Consider the following 15,961-nt stretch of genomic DNA (forward strand, 5'->3'; position numbering starts at 1 on the left):
TATGCTGACTTGACCTGACTTTAATAGCAGGCAGTTATCCCCATAGTGCGATTGCTGTCTGTAAACAGTAAAAATTACTGTAAAAATATATCTCATCAGTCTGAAACCTTAATTGGGAGCCAATCTCTTCTATTACACAAAGCCATTTGTGTGTGTGTGTGTGTGTGTGTGTGTGTGTGTGTGTGTGTGTGTAAAACAGAAATAAGCATTTGATGACATATTGTAGCTTTCTTAGGTTAAACTTTTTTTATTGTAGTAACATATCAGAGTAATTGAAATAACTTCACCATACAGATATCACATGCTGGAGCATGACAATGCAACGCTAATTGCACACTGTATTGACATTTCAAGCATATTTTCTGTAACATTTGCATTCATATACAGGTAGTAAAGCACATGGGGATAATTTGAGTCATGATTCATGTTAGCAAATGTATGGCTTTAAAGCTAATCCTCATACCCAGAATCTGCGGCAAAACCATTAATATTCAGATGTTGTAGCATGTACATTAGTTATTGTATGAAATGATTAGCTCAGGACCCAAGAATTGCTGTTAGCCTTTGAAACAGAAATATCAGTGTTATCTCATTACTTTTGTAAGGTAAGCCTTATTACTAATTTAGGAACTATTGGTCCATTGATTATAGCTGTAGATAATACAGCACAGTTAATGTAGAATGTGTAACTTGAGTAATTTTCCCTGAATATACAATACATCCCTTTATGATGAGGCCCCAAAAGCACCAAAAAATGGCAGCAATCTCCAAGTGTGCAGTAAATTTTAATATACCAATTTTGGTTGCAAGACTTATTTGTAGCCATGTAACTTGCTTTATATGGATCCAGACAATAAATGTTTTTTTAGGCATAGAGACTTCAACCTGGTTCTTAAAAATAATCTCAGCAGACAAACTGAACTTGATGCAACAACATATTTTATGTTTTATTATTGCTGAGGCAAAACCACACCACCATAAAATGCAATGAAAACCAATGTTTAAAAGGCAGGATTTCTCTTTTCTTGAGGCTTTGTTAATACAAAGATCAAAATTTCACCTTTGAACTAAAAAAGAAATAAAGAAAGAATAGGCAGTGTAAGTAACAAAATTGTCATCATGAATATATTTCTAAATTTTTATTTATTTGTAAGTCAACATTAGACCAAAATATTTAGATAACTAATATGGCCCTTGAAAACTTAAATTTCTTGAGAGAAAAGCAAATTTTCAAAAAATCATCAGGTCATAAGAACACAATTAATTGTACAGGTATACATTTTATTATTTAACCCCTATGACCATGTAAACTAAGACTCAAAGTTTAAATTAGCATTACAGAAAAGGAAAGTCTTCTGTCACTCTTGAGGTATTTACTATTTTTTAAAGAATATACATTTAAGAATGAATCAATGTTTTATAGAAAATCAAATAATGGCATTTCTGCAGCTATCAATTTTTTGATACTTTTGAAAAAGTCAAGTAATGTATATGTTTAGATCTAAATAAATTTTTTAAACTATTAGTACTTTGGCATGCTAAAGAAGAAAGTATTTGATTATTAAAACATCTGAAATTTCAAGTTAGATACAAAATTCCATACTCATATATTTTACAAATTAAAAAGACAGTTAAAATGAAATCTTTTTATTGATGCCTAGAAGCTACTATTATCTAGTTGGGTGTAACTATTAGATGAAAAGAAGTTAAGGTTTCTTCATTTGGGTTTGCTTTAGTTTTAGTTTTAGGGAGGAAGAAATAGTTGAAACTGTGTATTTAGACATCATTTTGACATATGATAAAATTTGTATAGATCTTTGCAACTTACAGATAACCAAGGACATTCAACCATGTTCTAGGCAGAGTTACCATTGCCATTTCCATATTTGATCCTGTTACAACTTCATTTTTATATATTTAAGGTAAATGCAATGCTACTAAAATAAAAATTTGTTGCTAGTAAAATTAATCAAAATATGAATAACAGTAGTTCCTTCAATAGACTATATAGAGCAAATGGTAACTAATCTACAATGCTGAATTATTCAAGTGAAAACTAATTTGCAGTCTCAGACTACGTTTGTAGGTGATTATTTAAAATAAAAAAGGTTGTTTCTTAGACAATTCTAGAAATTATTCAAATATTGCACAGTTCTAGAAAGCATTCCAATCTTAGATTTACTGAATGAGCAGGGATATGTTTTTCTATAGCAGAATGAAAATATGCTTTCATTGTAAGTAAACCCAGTTCCCCTATTAAAAACCTCTGATAAGATTAAAGTTTTTGGAGTTTTCAGATAAAGCTATTTTCTCTCCTAGAAAAGGGAGTCACACCTGTACTATCACTTATGCTGATATGTTTTAACCTATGAATAAAAATTTATAATAAAAACTGGGGAATATTTTACACCTCTAAATCATTTCCATGGCCTCTCGAGACTTCCATGGTTTATTGTTGTGTCTTCTCTTCTTAGTTGCTCATTAGGGAATAGCACTAGAGCAGACACAGTACATAGCATACCAGGTAGTATATATAAATAATGAACACAAGGCTTTTATTCACAACTTCATCATATCAAAATACATCAGTCTAAATAGGCAAATGAAGGCAATAAAATTGTAATGCTCAAAATAAGTCCAGACATAAGTAGCTAGAGAAATGAAATTTATTTGTTGAAATCAATTTGTGGGGTACTTCCACACATTTAAATTTACTCAGTTTTAAAATTGTGTGTGTATGTGTGTGTGTGTGTTTTCTGGGAAGAGTATTTCTCCTAGTGATGGGCACTCTTATTTTTTGTTTTAAATAAAAATTTTGCTCTGGTACAAAAGTTGCAAAGCACACACTCCAGCAAATTAAGTAATTATTTGTGATTTAAGATAATGCAAATGAGTGGCCAACAAACTGGGCTGTTATCATATATCAGACACTTAAAGTTATATATATATTTTTTGTGGCCATATGAATTTAAAAGAAAAATGAACTCCATGAAAAGACTTATTACTTGTTGATCATTCTTATGGATCATTCGGTAATATCCCAATTTTTGCATTATTTTTTCTAAAAAAATCCATAACATATTTAAGAATTCACAACATGGAGTCATAAACAGTGTAGTCACTGTAATTTCCTTCATTCTGATACCCTTATCCTCTTCTTCCACAATAGCAAATTCTTCTTTGGGACGCATGCAGAGAGGAAAAGTATCTACCAAATGTGGATGTTAGGTAGTCATAAAGAATCAAGTAGCTAGCAGTAATTTAGGAAACAAACAAATTATTTCAGCCTAAAAAAGACTCAGAAGATGGCTTGGAAAGAAAAATACATCTAACTTATAACTTTAGGTTGCCAATTATTCAGGCTATGAATTAAACCAGGCGAATTTGCCCCTCTCAGTTCTCCTGCTTTGGGGCCACTTCCTGAAATAACTTTTAGAATAGTAAAAGGAGGTAAAACATTCATGAATTTCGAAAATAATTAGCAGCTGGGAGAAAATAAAACTGTTGGGGGAAGAAGTTTAAATACATTCTAAGAAGTGACGGCTGCACTGATTATTTCATTGTCTAAGTAGTACGGCTTATATTTTTATGGAAATCTGAAAGCTCATTCTTGGTTTTAAAAACTGTATTCAAGAAAAGGAAGTAAACTGCTATGAAATTTATGCATAACAACTTTGGACAAGAACACTTCATTCTCTGCTTTGATTTTTTTAAAACCCTAAAGGGTACACTGATGACTTGTAATATGTGGTCATTGAAATCCTCTATTCACAGTCCTTTAACTGTTTTCTGTGGTGCAATGAGAAACTACTGTATTAGACTTTGCAATATAAATTGGTTTCAACCTTGAGAGATTTATAAAAATAAGTTTGTCTCATTATCCTATAACACTAAAATGAGTGAAACGTGTCAGCTCTTCTACTTCTGCGAAACAGGAGAAATTGTATTTAACCATGTTAAACCCATCAAAGTTATACTTTCCAAATAAAAATGAGTGGTGTAAGACATAAAAGCCATATAGAAAGATTTTGTTACCATCATTTTCTGTTCCTTTATGTGATTCTCTATGAAAAGTAAAAATGAAAGCTAGTTTACATTTTATTTTTAACCCATTGGATTGTCTTCCATTTTATTTATTTGTATCTTTTTATTTATTTATTTATTTACGTTTTTGAGACGGAGTTTCACTCTTGTCGCCCAGGCTGGAGTGCAATGGCACGATCTCAGCTCACTGCAACCTCTGCCTCCTGGGTTCAGGTGATTCTCCTGTCTCAGCCTCCCATGTAGGTAGGATCACAGGCGCTTACCACCACGCCCAGCTAATTTTTGTATTTTTAGTAGAGATGGGGTTTCGCCATGTTGGCCAGGCTAGTCTCAAACTCCTGACCTCAGGTGATCCACCCACCTCAGCCTCCCAAAGTGCTGGGATTACAGGCATAAGCCACCCTGCCCGGCCTATCTTCCATTTTAGACCATAATATGATCTCACCAGATCCTTACTGAAAATGTACATTATTACAAGTAGCTAAATTTCCACATAGAGGAATAAAAAGGTTAGAGAATCAGGTTATGACTTTTCTAGTACTTTAGTGTGCTATGTTAATGATAAACCCGTTTTAAATTTCTTAATCTTATCATCAAGCAACACCAGGCTTCTAAATCTTTTTGTTTCATTTAAAATGGCTACTATATATGAGAATTTTTAAGGTATTATACTAAACCCTTTTTCAGGTCAAAAGGCATGTTATCTAGAAAATAATTTAACACTGTAATTGGATCCTCGAGATCAATTTGTTTTATATACTCTGCAGCAAAAATAACATTTCTAGTAGGAAGGAATTAATTATAAACCTAGCAAGTTCTAGACATTCACGTATTTGTGTAAACAATTTTAACATGGTTTATTACATTTCCAGAAAGGTTAAGTCTTATATTCCATTTTCTGCTAATTCTTATTTCATATATTATTTAATATAATAAATATATGTTATTTGGGTGCATATGTGCATATATTTTCACACATATATATGTCTTATATACATAAAACAGCACTTAATGGTCATGTTCTTTGCATGTTCAACTTCAGAGGAAAAAATGAATTGCTGTTATGTATAACCAATGGCGATCTTCCTTTCTGTTTCACAAATGGCCATATCTGGATGTAAACAAAACATTGGAGCGAGTCATTCCAGGTGAATTGTACTTCAAGTTGTAGGTTGGTGTTCTCAAGAAGAATTGGGTACTCCCTGGTAGTAAATACCTAAAAACGATAGTTAACAAATTAGATTTTTACAAGCAAATTATAACTAACTCACTAAAGGGTTATGTGGTTAGCAATTTACGTATTCTATATGAGAAATGTTACTGTAACAAAAATGCAATTCATATAAAAAGATTTCCTCCCCCAGACTGTAGGAAAGAAGGAGAGAAGAGCTAAATATAGATGCAATATATGACGTTAGCATCCCAAGACATCCCATAAAGAGCCATTGTACTCAAATACTGTGAAACTGTTTATGTGGCTAATGTTAATTTAGAATTCATCATCAGTCCTTGTAATATGTGGAGCCAAATATTTTTCTAAAACATGTGATTTGAGAATTTGACTAGCCACATTAACAATAATTGTTTGTTTTGAGGGAGGCAGAACCACTGATTGTAATTTAATAATAGATCATTGATGTATTATTACTATAGGTAACCTAATAGAAAACGTTAAAGATTAACATTCCTAATTAGAATATAAATTTTATATTCTTTGACCATAGAGTGCTCATGATGACAGAATATCAAAAACAATCAGCTGGACGCAGTGGCTCACACCTGTAATCCCAGCACTTTGGGAGGCTGAGACAGGCGGATCATCTGGGGTTGGGAGTTCAAGACCAGCCTGACCAACATAGAGAAACCCCATCTCTACTAAAAATACAAAATTAGCCAGGCATGGTGGCAGATGCCTGTAATCCCAGCTACTTGGGAGGCTGAGGCCAGGGAATCGCTTGAACCTGGGGCCCGAGGTTGCGGTGAGCTGAGATCGTGCCATTGCACTCCAGCCTGGCGGACAAGAGTGAGACTTCGTCTCCAAAAAAAAAAAAAATCATGATTACAGGTTGCATGTAACCCTTGCAGCCGAATGTATTTCAAAATATGTGATTTTTTTAAGATTTTAGAAAGATAATATGGTGATTTATATATACTATTTATATTACTATATAACACCTCCATCAGAGCCTTGGAGCAGCATCTTGTAAACAAACCATTACATTTCTGTAGTAAAATGTATTAATATTCACAATAAATCAGATAAAGACTACAAATAACTTCATGTCAATTCAGGTCAGATTTGGCAGCAGAGGGGTTACATTTTTTTTTTTTTTTTGAGATGCAGTCTGGTTCTGTCACCCAGGCTGGAGTGCAATGGCGTGATCTCGGCTCACTGCAACTTCTGCCTCCGAGTTCACGCGATTCTCCTGCCTCAGCCTCCCAAGTAGCTGGGATTACAGGCGTGTGCCACCATACCTAATTTTTTTCTTTGTATTTTTAATAGAGATGGGTTTCACCATGTTAGCCAGGATGGTCTCAAATGAGTTATGTTTTGTTTTCGAGTTTTCAAAGTTTTGGAAATTAAATATTGCAAGTAAGAGATTGTGCACCTGTAGAATCTGTTTTCCTGTGAAAAATGTTGACTAGCATTAGGCCAGTCCAATCTATATGTCCAGAGAGAAATGGCCAAGGAAATCTATATAAACAAATGCAAACAACGCTATTCAAAATATAAGTCCTAGTAATGATGATAAGGAAATGCTATAAAATCAGGATAAAGATACTTATGAGGAATGTCTAAGAGCAGAAGCAGCAATATACAGAGATTTGTAATTAGTCGTGGGAAATAAACAGTGGGACGGATTCAAATCATTTATTTTCTTCACTTGACATTAGAATTCTCCAGGGATAGTATCATACTCCCACAGATACATGATAAACAGAGGACTGAGGGCACAATTAGCTGTCTATTCTATGTTAAATAATATTGATAACTATGATAATTCTATGTCAATGGAAAATTGTATTTATAGTTGTGTTAAATGAATTATGTAGAAAGAAATGTATTATAATCAAACTATATGCAGCATTCAGATTAAAATAGCAGAACTTTCTATAATATCCATAAATATCATTTTATCATGAATTATCTAATAATATCTTCTAAACCTATTACCTAATATCACAAACTATAAATAATTACTCAAATCATTAAGTTAATAGAGCAGTAAAATAACATAAAACAAACCAAATTAAATCAAAATTGGATAACAGGTGATGAATAATAAAACAAATGATTTCTCACATCACAGATTATATAAATTACTTTCTTACGATCACTTGGGTAATTTATATGGATTAATTACTATGTCAACAATTGGTGAGGTCATGATGACTGATTCAGTATCTTCTGCCATGAAAAGGCTATCCTTCCTATCTAGGGCAAAGTTGCAAAAGAAAACAAGGTGTTTGATCAAAATCCACTATTTCATAGTAGTTGAGAGTTACTCTACCTTCTACTGAAGATACATTCTGATTATACTGATAATTACACGGTAAACAGTAATGTCTACCAACTTTCTTTCAAAGAATTTCCAAGTAACAGTTACTATTGACATTTCAGTAACATTTACATATTCTTTCGAGATAAAGATCACTATTTTGCACATGAAAAAATAAAAGCACAAAGTCCAGGATCACAACTAACTTACACTCTTTTACTGAACAAATATTTAAATAGTGTTTTCTCTGTGCCCAGCACTCTTCTAATTGCTTTACAGATATCAACTCATTTAGTTCTCATAACAATTCTATATGGTAGATATTACTGTTAGCTCCATTTTACTGTTAGCTCAGATAAATAAACTTCATGACGCATACAGGGGTCAAATGCCTTGCTCAGGGTCTCCTACCTAGAAAGTGGCAGGGCCAGGATTCAAATCCATACAGGCTAGCTCCAGCAGCAGAGCTCCTAGCAACCATACTATATTGTCATGACAATTCTACATAATTATCATTGTATACTAATTTCAGTTTTAAAACTAATGGGTACAATTATTATACTCATTTTTCCAGAAATGTGAAGTATAAAATAATCTAGAAAATAGAAAGATAATTATATATGCCGCAAACCTAAACTTTTTCATAGAAGAAGAAAAAGATGAAACTTTTTATTCAGACTTGAAAAGAAGTTCGGCATGAACTAAAAAAAGCATATAAAATTACATTGGAAGAAACACTTTTCTTCCCTAATGCAAGTGCTGTGGGATATTTTAAAGTGTTGCAGGGAAATACAATGGATTATTTGCCTTAATATCTCCATTAATATGTCTTGGGAAATCCAACACTAGCTGAACATCGAAGATTGTTTTTGAAATGTTCCTTGCAATGAAGATAAATAATTTGATTTTTTTAAAGCAGAAGACTATCTCAAGGAAGTGGGTTTACGGATTAAAGAATTTGTGTAAGGCACTAAAAAATGGGAAAAGTTTAGAGCTTACCTATTTTTCTAGCTTATTATTTACATATGAAAATGGCTAACTCATTGCTAATTCATGCCAAGGAGAAATACCTCAAACTACCCTATTTGTTTCATAGCCTCACTCCTCATCCTCCTCATCCCTAAGGCAGGTGTGCACATCTTTACATAACCATTATATTAAATGCAAACATAGAGCCCGCATTTATGTAATTCCTGATTGATGTAGAATTAGTTTGTCTTTTATATACCAATTTATTGCTGACCGGGAGGATCTCTGGAACATGAAGCATATCAAGACTGGTAGAAATTAACCTTGAAAACATAAGCTACACCCACCTCCTTTTCCTCTTCCTGGAGTTAAGACCAGGACCCCTGATTTCCCCAGAATAATTTTAGGACCTGGTTTGGAAAACCAGGGGTAAATAAAGTCCATCAGAATATTTGTCCTGTCTTTTAAAAATATTTATATTATAGTGAAATATAAAACATGAAATGTACTATTAAACAGTGTTTTTCTTACCATTTTTAATTGTATGATTTGTACATTCACAATGTGTGTATTAAGTACATTCACAATGTGTGTAACCATCACCATTAATTTCAGAACTTTTCATCACCTCAAACAGAAACTCCTTACCCTTGAAGTACTAACGCCCCATTTTCCCTTCCTTCCTACCCCTAGTAACATGTATTCTATATTCTGTCTCTATGAGATTGCGTATTATACATGCCTCATATAAATGGAATCACAAGATTTGTCCATTTGTGTCTGGCTGTGTAACTTAGCATGTTTTCAAAGGTCATCTACATTGTAATCTGTATCAGAATTTCAGTCCATACTGTGGCTGAATAATATTCTATTACATGTGTATACCATATTTATCTCTTCAACTGTTCATGGGCACGGGTTGTTTTCATCTCTTGGCTATTGTCTTATAAATAATGCTTCTGTGAACATTAGTATACAGGTATCTATTTCTTTGTTTTTCATTCTTTTGAGTAAATACCTCAGAGTAGAATTGCTGGGTCATATGGTAATTCTATATATTTTTTTTTAGAAACTCTCAAACTGCTTTCTACAACTGCCACACAGTTTTACATTTTTACCAGCAATGCATGAGAAATCCAAGTTCTCCACATCCACATCCTTGCCAACACTTATTACTTGGTACTTTTTTGATAATAGCAATTCTAGTGGATGTGCATTGTCCTGTGGTTTTAACTTCAAGATTTTTGGGGAAAAGCCCCAGTTTCAAATTCTACTTTTGCCACATTTAAATCCAATATGGATTTAGATAAACCTCACTTTTCTCAGCTGTACAAAATTCCAATAGTTTCTGCCATATATGGCTCACAGAGTATGGAGCCAATGAAATAGTGTACATGAATGAAATATTATTTATAATTTATATATTATGAACACTGGCCTCAAAAACAAGAATATCTCTGTTCTTAGATAGAGATATCCAACTATCTTAACCTAAGGGCATAAATAATACCATATATTTAACTTGTCTTTTTTTAAACTTTTAAATTATAAAATATAAGGTATTTTAAAAAGTACATAAAACATAAATGTTCAGTTTAATGAGTATTATAAAGTGATTACTTGTCATTACCACCCATGTTAAGTAACTGAACATTCCTAGCATCCCAGAGCCCTGTATTATAGTACCCTCACTCCTCATAAACTTAACCACCATTCTGACTTTTATGGTAATTACTTCCTTGTTTACTACCCAATTATACATTCCTTAAACACTATCATATAATTTTGCCTGTTTTTGATTTTTCAATAAATGGACACAATATATATTCCTTTGTATCTGGTTTATTTTGCTTAATTTTATGTTTGAAACTAACCCTATATGTGTAGGTGCAGTTTGTTCATTTTCAATGTTGTATACTATTCCATCGTATGAGTATTAGAAAAAAATGTGCCCATTCTTTCATGGACATTTGGGTTGTTTCCAATTTTTAGCTATTATGAGTAAATGCTACTATAATCATTCTCGTAAGGGTCTTGTGCACATGTGCACACATCTCTGATAAGAATTTACAGGGAGAGTAGCTGTAAAAAGGGTAGGCTTTAGATGTAATGAGAAACTGCATGTAAAAGGTACCAACTTTCACTTTACAAGCAGGGTAAGAGAGTTCCTATTACTATATGTTCTCATCAACACTTGTGATGGATACGCAGTGATTTTGAGATTTGGCATTTCCCTGATTATTAATTAGCTTAAACACTTTTTCAAATGTTTATTGGTCCTTGTTTTTCAGTTATCTTCCCCATTTTTCTATTGTGTGGTCTGCTTTTTTCTTATAAATTTGTAGGAGTTTCTATATAATCGTGTAATAATTTTTTATAGATTATATTGGTTGCAAACACTTCCATCCTGTGGCTTGCTTTTCCACCTCTTAATGGGGCCTTCTGATGAACATATGTTTTTAATTTTAATATAATCTTTTCACTTATTATGAAATTTTTTGGTTCTATTAATCTTTGCATACCTCAAGGTCATGAAAATATTCCCCTGTATTATCTTCTGAAATCTTTATGCAGTTTTACCTTTCACATCTACAAACTAATTTCATCTGGAAATGGTTTTCGTTTATGGTGTAGGTAAAGTTAAGTTTCTTTTTTATTATTTGGAAATACAATTGTCCTAGAACCGTTGTTTAAACAAACTTCCCCTTCCTCTGTCATAAATCAGGTGTGCACCACTTTTGTCATAAATCAAGTCTCCAGGTAGGCCTGGGTTGGTAAATGGTTTTTCTGAATGGTTCCAATGGTCTATTTGTCCATCCTTTTGCCAATATTATACTATCTTAAATTACTTTAGCTTTATTGTAAGTCTTGAAACACTGTAGTTACTAAATCCTATGATGTTATACTGCTCTATTTCAAGATTGTCTTATTTATTCTTGGTCCTTTGCTTTTCTGTATAGTGACAGAACAAACTTTGGTCAAATTCTTCTCCCCACCAAAAATAAAAAATAAAAATTGGTTGAGATTTATAGTAGAATTACATTGAATTTACAGATGTATGAAATTATTCGAGAAAAACTGACATATCGATAATATTGAATACAATGATGACTAAGACATACTTTTCCATTTTTCACATTTTCCTGCATAAAGGTCACACACATTTCTTGCTAGATTTATTCCTAAGTATTAGATATTCTTTCATACTTTTGAAAAAATATTTAAAATTTTATATCTCAGATATTTGTTGTTGATAAAGAAAAGTGCAATTGATTTTCTTATATTGACTTTGATTTATATGATTTCATCAAAATTGTTAAATTCACTTTATAATTTATCATAGATTTATTTACATTTGTATGAATACAATCATATCCATTTACTGAGTTTAGTTCTTTCTTTCAAACCCAATGCCTTTTCTTTTTCCTAATATATCCATTTAAATCTATAAATATCCCTATATTACTGATTTAGCCATATTCTACAAGTTTTATTTCTAATATTTTTGTTATCGCTCAGTTCAAAATATTTTTTTATGTCCATTATAATCTCTTATTTGATTCGTGGGTTATTTAAAAGTCTATTTTTTCGGCTGGGTGCGGTGGCTCATGCCTGTAATCCCAGCACTTTGGGAGGCGGAGATGGGTGGATCATGAGGTCAGGAGATCGAGACCATCCTGGCTAACACGGTGAAACCCCGTCTCTACTAAAAATACAAAAAAATTAGCCGGGCATTGTGATGGGCACCTGCAGTCCCAGCTACTCGGGAGGCCGAGGCAGAATGGCGTGAACCTGGGAGGCGGAGCTTGTAGTGAGCCAAGATCGCACCACTGCACTGCAGCCTGGGCGACAGAGTAAGACTCTGTCTCAAAAAAAAAAAAAAAAAAAAAGTATATTTTTTGACTTTCCAAAGCATAGATTTGCTGTTTATATTTTTCTGTTGTTTTCCAGCTTAAAGGCATTTGGTCGGAAAAAGTCCTCTGTATAATTTCAATCATCTGAAATTCTGTGAATTTTTTTTTTTTTAATTCCACTATATGGTTTATTTGGCAAAATTTCCCATTGTGCCTGGTGTACTGAATTCTGAAGTTAATACATTTACTTCTATATATGACAGTTAAGTCTGTTAATTTTATTGTTAAAATTTTTATATCTTTACTGAGTTTTTTTCTGAGAAATGATTATTAAATCTTCCTCTATGGTTGTAAATTTATTTCCTTTTTGTTTCTGTCAACGTTTGCTTTGCAAACCTTCTCATGCATTGTTACTCCTAGGAATCTAGAGTGTTGACAACAGCCACCAACTTTGGCAGGCCCTGAACTCCTATTTTATCCCTTAGGCCCACACAACTGTCAAAAGCACTGCTCAGCACTAACAAATACTCACTAACAGGCACTGGGTTAGCAAGTACTTTCAAGCAAATGTGATATTTTGTACAGCATTTCTAGTTACCATCAGAGGCAGGATTTGTCCAAATATTTAATGTTGTATTACCAAAAGCAGAAGTGCTAACTTGGTGGTTTTTAAAAATTTTTTTTTAGCTATGGAACCCTTTGTGAAATAAGCTTATAAGAAAGCTCAGTACATGAAAGGTAGAAACCCAGAAATGTCTCTTCCTTTGGTATGCACACTATTATTTTTTTCTGAGATTGCAAAGTTGAAGGCCACTCTCTTCCATGTAATAGATGCCACATACTCTTTAAATCCTCTTAGGAAATATCCTGTAGATCTTTGGTAAAGATAAACGTGGTCCCTAAACCTGTCTGCTGTTAGCTCTATTTCCTATCTGTTTTAATTTTATAAATAAATTAACCAAAGATGAATCTCCTCATAAATTATTTAGGTATACTTCATAAGTTATTTATATTAGGTACATTTACATTTATTTATAAACATTATAAACATAAATTCATGTTTATATTACCAAGTACACTTCATAAATAAAATGTGTCAATCTATTAATAGATATTAAATGACTTCTACATTTAAGTAAAATGCTAAAGAGTCCGTTTCTTACCTATGAGGAAAATAAATATGGCCACTTTTTACATGTTGTTAAATTAATGTGACACTGACTTTGGTTTTAATAGCTAGACATTAGGCAGAAATGTTTACTTCTCTTCACTCCTTGTGTTCCAATGTAGAAGAATTTCCACTACTGTGAACTTCCTGGTCTCTTACCAGAACCAAATTATCTGATTTGTGGATTTAAAAGAAGGAAACAGGAATGCTTGGCTCAGCCTCTTTGTCTTTCTGGCTCTGCCTTTCTGCAGAAAGGATGCATCTTTTCTTGCTCTCCTGCCAATGCTAAAAGAACTAGACTTTATGGGCTAGTGACAGTGGAAGGTTTGTGTTGATTCTGCTCTGCCTTTGACTGGGTGGATAAGTTGAATTCCAAAATTCAGTATTAGAAAACTCACTTGGCTCACATCTACACCATGTGCCCTAACGTAACTTTTATTAGCAATAGTGCTATAGAGTAACAAAGCAACAGATGATGACCGTATGTCTGACTCTGGTATTTTTCTATCATATGGTTCTGAGCTTGGATAGGAATGAAAATGTATTTACTGACATCTCAAAATGAATATAATCACAATAGTGGGTCATTCTGACCATTTATCAGAAGTCCAGAAGTTAAGATTCCATGGTCAGAAATAATCTCTTTTGACCACCAGCAGGAGAAGAAAATAGAAAAGTCTGAAGCACCTGTAAAGCATACCTTTTTCCTCCAATGTAACCAAGAAGACTCATCCTACTTTGTGTACCCACAAAAGCTACAAGGTCCATCAACAGAAATTAGTTTATGAAATCTAGGATTGTGGGAATTACATTAAAGAGTCTCAGTGAATTCCTTCTTAGACTGAAATTTAAGATTTTCCTGACCATGCTCCCAGAGTATCACCCCTTAACAAGAAGGCTCTTCAATTATATGATATGATGTCCAAAAAATGGTTATCATTCTTTTAAATCATATAAAAGTATTAATGAAAGTATGAAAAATTTTATTTCAATAGCTTGCTTCAGTCAAACCATTAAAACTGTAGAATATAACTTTGATATTTAAATTTTTTAAATATTAATGGTTACCTTTACCACTGCTATTATTGTGATCAACCAGCTTCTATTTATAGAAGAGTTAAAAGAGGTTAAATGTCCTGCAACACTACAATGACAGAATCCAAGACAAACAAAAATGTAAAATATTTCTCTTAATACTTTCTATTAAAAATATTCTGAGCCACTCTGCTGATACAGGAAACATTTGTAATAAAGTTATTTTTATTATATTCCCTGAGATTTTTTAAATAGATCAATTTCTAGGTGTTTTCAAGAAAAGAAAATCCAAGCTATAGGGGTTCCATTTTCCTCATTGTTTATTCAACTATTCACTGACTTTTTGACTATCACTTAGTTTTTCAAAGTCATGGCTTAATTTCTTCTATCCTGCATAGTACTACAACTTACAAATACTAAAACTAAAGTTATATATTCATCTTTATTTCTAATGAGAACTACAGTTGTCTTGAGAAATGCTAAAAGGTACTTTCTTTACTCTGTGTGTTTTTACAGCTTAAAAACAATACTGCTTTTCATGCTTTTTGGACAACTATTTTAACTGAATGTTTATGAAACTCATTTTTCAAATAGAACTTGACAAAACTTTACCTGCTACATATTTGATAATGAAGGGAACAGCAGAGGCAAATTGAACAATAAAAATGAAACCAAAGGTATCTTCCCAACTGTAGTAGGCTCAAGGATAAATGTTGAAATCTCTCTATTAGAGAACAAAAGTTAAATATATTACCACATTTTTGGATGCTCTTGCTCTGGACTTTTGAAAGTGAAGGTATATAAGTCAAATAACTTCATTTCCAAGTATGTTTTATCACCTTTAGGTTCGTGATTGCTGTCCTTGTTCAGTCCCTTAAAGGTAAATACTGTACTAAATTAAAAATATTTTGCAGATAATAGCATGTATGAACTTCAGTCTTTAGCTTTTTCTCTAGTCACGTAAAGAAAAAAACACTGTTAATTTCAAACTCTGATTTGGCATTACTTTATATAAAACTCTCAAGGGTTAGAGAATGTGAACAAGTACCTGGAATTACCCCAGTCAGGACCAATGCCTGAAAGCGATCCTCTTTTGTCAGCTGCATATTTGTAAACCACTAGCAGGCACTGTTTACAAAGCTCCACCAGGCGCTGGCAACACTGGAGCTGCAAAGGAGTCACCACCTCTGGGCTTTTATTGAAAATACTCTCCCAAGAGGATCTGTTGGCATGGAAACAGACATGATCTCATGTTGGCTGTTAAAAATGACAACCAGCTATATCACTTCCCTAGCAATAAGCCAATAAGGGCAATAGAAATGGCCTCATACATTTGCAATAACTATGAATGGTTTAAAGATATATAATAAAAACAAATTAGGAAATTTATC

General features: G+C 32.8%; 1 protein-coding gene across 6 annotated transcripts in view; it reads right to left on the bottom strand.

Annotated features, from left to right (window-relative positions):
* Positions 1–231: 231 nt before the first annotated feature.
* Positions 232–15,961, bottom strand: part of TTLL7 (tubulin tyrosine ligase like 7) — a 143,656-nt gene continuing 127,926 nt past the window's right edge. For 5 of the 6 annotated variants that reach the window (XM_050805770.1, XM_050805773.1, XM_050805771.1 and 2 more), the window contains 2 exons: positions 15,619–15,792; positions 232–5,260 (listed from right to left, as the gene is read on the bottom strand). In XM_050805770.1, coding sequence (XP_050661727.1) covers positions 5,140–5,260; positions 15,619–15,792 — 295 coding nt within the window. In that variant the 3' untranslated portion in view covers positions 232–5,139. The remainder of the gene's footprint in view (positions 5,261–15,618; positions 15,793–15,961) is intronic. The other variant, XM_050805775.1, reaches the window with a different exon arrangement.

The sequence above is a fragment of the Macaca thibetana genome, chromosome 1 (genome assembly GCF_024542745.1).
Source record: "Macaca thibetana thibetana isolate TM-01 chromosome 1, ASM2454274v1, whole genome shotgun sequence".
Lineage (NCBI taxonomy): Eukaryota > Metazoa > Chordata > Mammalia > Primates > Cercopithecidae > Macaca > Macaca thibetana.